The 4,294-nt window shown below is 32.6% G+C and overlaps 1 protein-coding gene across 1 annotated transcript; it reads left to right on the top strand.

Moving 5' to 3' along the window:
- Positions 1-401: 401 nt before the first annotated feature.
- Positions 402-4,080, top strand: LOC123657892 (ATPase H(+)-transporting accessory protein 2). Its single transcript, XM_045593383.1, has 8 exons — positions 402-492; positions 562-692; positions 819-917; positions 1,020-1,163; positions 1,244-1,387; positions 1,529-1,658; positions 2,186-2,322; positions 3,660-4,080. Exons 1-8 carry the CDS (start codon positions 441-443, stop codon positions 3,831-3,833), a joined length of 1,011 nt encoding a protein of 336 aa, XP_045449339.1. The 5' UTR covers positions 402-440; the 3' UTR covers positions 3,834-4,080.
- Positions 4,081-4,294: the final 214 nt, after the last annotated feature.

The raw sequence follows: 4,294 nt of genomic DNA, 5'->3' as shown, positions 1-4,294 counted from the left end.
TGCCAACACACCTGCGCTCACAGGTCCACTCTGATGGCCAGAGCGGACCCGGAGCGCATCATCTGGTTTTGGTCCACAGCGGTCCGAAGACCTCTACCACCCGCAGTCGTTAAACCGCAGGCGGCATTCCCCTATCCGACCTAAGTCTGAGGCCTGGGCCCCAAGGACCTGGGAGGTCGTAGTAGACCTGTGTTATCCCTTAGTCGCCTTTTTTTTGTCTTTATATAATTTTCTTTATGCAATACAAAATACTGTGAAATGCTTAGTGTTAATACACTGATGCGTACGAGCTACATAGATGCGAATTAGACCTAAGAAAATTGTTATTGTACTTGTCTATGACAATAGACGAGAAATATCTTGTCAATATTCGTGTTTCCCAATTTTTCCAATGGCAAGACTTTAATCATATGACAGTCAGCCACTAGTTTTCTTACAAAATGGGTGTTACGATGGCTCTCTTCTGGCTTACCCTTGTAATATCAATAATTGGTGAGTAATTTTATAATATCCCGTATATTTACTTGCGCTTCTTTTACAAATGTTGAAATTTTACTCTAGGTTCAAATGCTGGAGGTGAATTCAGTGTTCTGCACACTCCGCAATCCTTGAAATTCGCAGGATCAAGCAAAACACTTGAAAGCCTTCTGAAGGAAATATTCTCTGCTTCTCTGGGACTATCCGTAGAAGAGGTATACATATTTATACAAAATATGATTACAACTTGAATAGGAGATTGTCTTTTATATCGATTTTCGTTATTATCTACTTCCACTAGTTCAGTAGAAGTAATGCGAATTAAATATTCAATCTTTCAGAACTCAGAATGGAATGGATTATCAATAACTGATCCTTTCAACACTCCTGAAGCAGTTGTTGAGGTTTACATTGATGGTGTATCTTCACTGGGTGAAAATGTGAGATAACTGAATTCTTTTTTACATGTAGTTCGTGATTTACTACCTCAACATAATACTCTACTATATATAATACTAATAATCTTTTTGAATCGTTTTAAGGCTGGATTAAAGGCTAAAAACTTCCCCCTTGTTGTGGATGAGTATGAACCAGACACTTATGATGCTATCAAACACAGGATCAACCAGAGATTTACAAATGGTGGCAACAAACTCATTAACATCAGACTGTCTGAGCCAGATGATGTAAGTGAAATAAATTCCAGTTTTGCAATAACTTTAAAAGAAAAAAATTCTTTGTTTTAAAGTTCATTTGTTGTTTGTAGTTGTTATCAGCTTCTAATGCATTCGGAGAAATTGTACCTCCAAAAGTATCTAAACAAACATTGCAACACTTGAAATATGATGGAGTTGAGGAAGATTACCAATTCCTTTATGAACTCGCAGTTTTGAAAGCCTTGACTGCTAAGGTATATATTTTAATTTTTTTTATAATACATTAAAAAATTTAGATTTTTTAAGGAAACTAATCAATAACTAGATAGGATTAAGAAAAAATAAACAGTTTCATATATATTTTTGTAAGGCAATTTCTTGCAATCTCATTTTAGATTAGATCTGGAGTAATATCTGCAGATAACGTTGTAGATTTCTACAATTTAAGATTCCGTTCTCTGCATGCCTTGTCTGATTACCACGGCCCTAATTCTCTGCAAACTAAAGAAGCTAAAAAGCTATTGGGTAAGTTAATAATGTTAATAAATCATTATTCATTTACTTTTTTCTTATTGTTAATTGTTATTAGTGATTTTTCAGGCTGAAATATTAAAGTTAAATAAGTAAAAGTAAATAAATCGATTCTGAAATAAATAATGTTTGTAAAAATTATAGTAGTTAAATAAAAATTTAGGTAGGAGGGTGCATTATTATTTTTTAACCCTAACTAAGGCTGGTGAAACACTACAATATCTTTTAAATATTAGTAACTACGGAGCATATAAATTTGTGATTTGGTATCAATATTGATTTTTATTGCAACACCAGTGTTGACTATATAAGCAAACCAACAAGGATAAAATGTATTATTGGTAGTAATTAATTATTTCTAAATAAATATAACAATAATTTGCTTTCGCAAAATTCCCCCAATAAAAGGGTTGAGAGTATATACAAAATTTTACAAATATGCTAAGAAATGATTCATTTTTTCTTTCTTATAAACTTTGTTCTTTTTGTAATAATTGTAATGTAAATTTCACTGTCTACAGGTAATGCTTTGCAAGAGTTAAGTGATGCATTTGTAAAGGCATATGATGGTTCAGTACTTGTGACTGCTGTTACAACTGACGTTGCTCACACCCGCAGAGCCGTGAGAGCCGCACCTGAGTTCAGAGCAGAGGCTCCGGTAATTAAAAAAAGATTATATTAAATAAATATTTCTTAGGAGTCAACTATTAATCACGTGATGTTGTTATTAGCAACTACACTACCCCCCCCCCCCCCTCTTAACCAAAAATTAATTTGTATTTTAATGAGCAAAGTATATTGAAAATTTCGAATAATATTGTTAAATAAAAGTATAATCTGATATATTTTGTAAAAATTAGCATTGTGATACAAATTTCATACATACATCAAGGTTGCAATGTGGTGTTGTTATGTTTTTTTCCGCAACTCGACGTCATGGTGCGCCTATTTTGCGTGATTGGCTGAGGGGCACTCTTCGTGCCAGCCTAGCTCCTTGAGGAAGCCTAGCAGACCCTTCACGTTGCCGACGACTTCCTGGAGCAACCTCGGTGTCCCGAGGTTGCAGTGTGTTTGTTGGTTGTTTCATTTGTTTAGGATTGGCACGTTCAACAAAAAACAAATAGACGAAATATTTCATTTCACAGCCCGGCCTCCTTGTGATTTTTCTTGGGTTTTTTTAACCTCTCCCTCCCTTTTAACCCTCACGTGATTAATGGACGACGTCCTACATACATACATACACACATGTTTGTCCATGCCTAAGATAGGAAACTTATTAGTTGTATTGAAGGTAACAGCTGACTGATAAATATACATGTTATGAATATAAATTAATACATATATTACGCCAAAACATGAGGCGGAAATCAAACCTACAACCCCTGGCTAGTAATGTGTTATAAATGTTAATAACAACACAAAAAAAAATGTTAATTTGCCATTATTTTATATAAAAAAAAATCTATAACATTCTTCAGAATAGAAAAATAATAATTAGACATAACAACGACAACGTTCGTTTTTTGATTTAATTGTTCATCTGTCTATTTTGACATTCGTATTAATAATTTTTCGTTTAAAAATATACCAGCAAAATCAAAGAATAAGTCACCAATATGTTTTATTAATTTGGTTTACTATATTAAAGCAAATTTACTTTTAATATTATCAAGCATAATCTTATATGTGGGCAATACTTAATTATCTTACAATCTTTTTCTCTTATAGGCTGTGGAGAGAAGTAATATTTTACGCAATTCGTCAACAGTTAGTTAAAAACCTACATTAATCAATTTGTAGCTTTTTCACAGTAGCCAGCTAGCTACGAAATGTAGTTGTTGACAGATATTAGATTCAAGTTGTATTCATTCATATTGTAGACATTTTGATTTTATAAACATAACTTCTCCTGTCACACTTAGTTATTAGTAAATTAGTATACTGTTTATTTAATAGTATTAACAGTGGAAGTATGAATTGATATATTTTTTTCAGGAACATGATAACTACACCGCTGATTATGCTGCAATTTTCAACATTATCTTGTGGTTTGGAGTTGTGTTCACATTCACACTAGTGGCTATTGTCTACGCTATTATGGACATGGATCCTGGCAGAGATTCCATTATTTACCGTATGACCAACACAAGAATGAAGAAAGATAATTAAATAACTAATCTTTCTTCAGTGAAAACTTTTGTTTTCACTCAGTAGTATTAATTTGTAAAATTGTTTCAAACATTCGAATGCGCAAAGCGTCATATATCGATGCATATTCTTTGGAGACCTACACCCATTAATGTTTATAAACGAGATAAAATTAGGTAATACCTCGTTAACTTATTGTATTAATAAGTGTAAAATAGTGTTATGTGAGTTGTAATTTTATGTTCATGAAATAAAGATTCGTTAAACAGACTTTGTTTTACTACTAAATGTAAAAACCTACAGTATTGTTATGAAAATATTTTTTCCTGTTGGTTAGTTAATTAGATACCTACCTACCGAGATAACGATCGTTTTAATTGATAACACCAGAAACAAATATTCGTATAAACATTCTCTATCGTAAATTGACACATCACGACTACGCAAGTTACATTCAGTGACATGTTCTAAAAAATTAAGAT

The sequence above is a fragment of the Melitaea cinxia genome, chromosome 11, assembly GCF_905220565.1.
Source record: "Melitaea cinxia chromosome 11, ilMelCinx1.1, whole genome shotgun sequence".
NCBI lineage: Eukaryota > Metazoa > Arthropoda > Insecta > Lepidoptera > Nymphalidae > Melitaea > Melitaea cinxia.
This window is presented reverse-complemented; position numbering and strand designations above follow the sequence as displayed.

What these genes read in the sequence shown, in the direction of transcription:
- LOC123657892 (XM_045593383.1), top strand. Translation starts at nt 441, where the DNA reads ATGGGTGTTACGATGGCTCTCTTCTGGCTTACCCTTGTAATATCAATA. An exon ending in TGGGACTATCCGTAGAAGAG is followed by an intron (nt 693 to 818) that starts GTATACATATTT and finishes TCAATCTTTCAG; the next exon opens with AACTCAGAATGGAATGGATT. An exon ending in TGAAAGCCTTGACTGCTAAG is followed by an intron (nt 1,388 to 1,528) that starts GTATATATTTTA and finishes ATCTCATTTTAG; the next exon opens with ATTAGATCTGGAGTAATATC.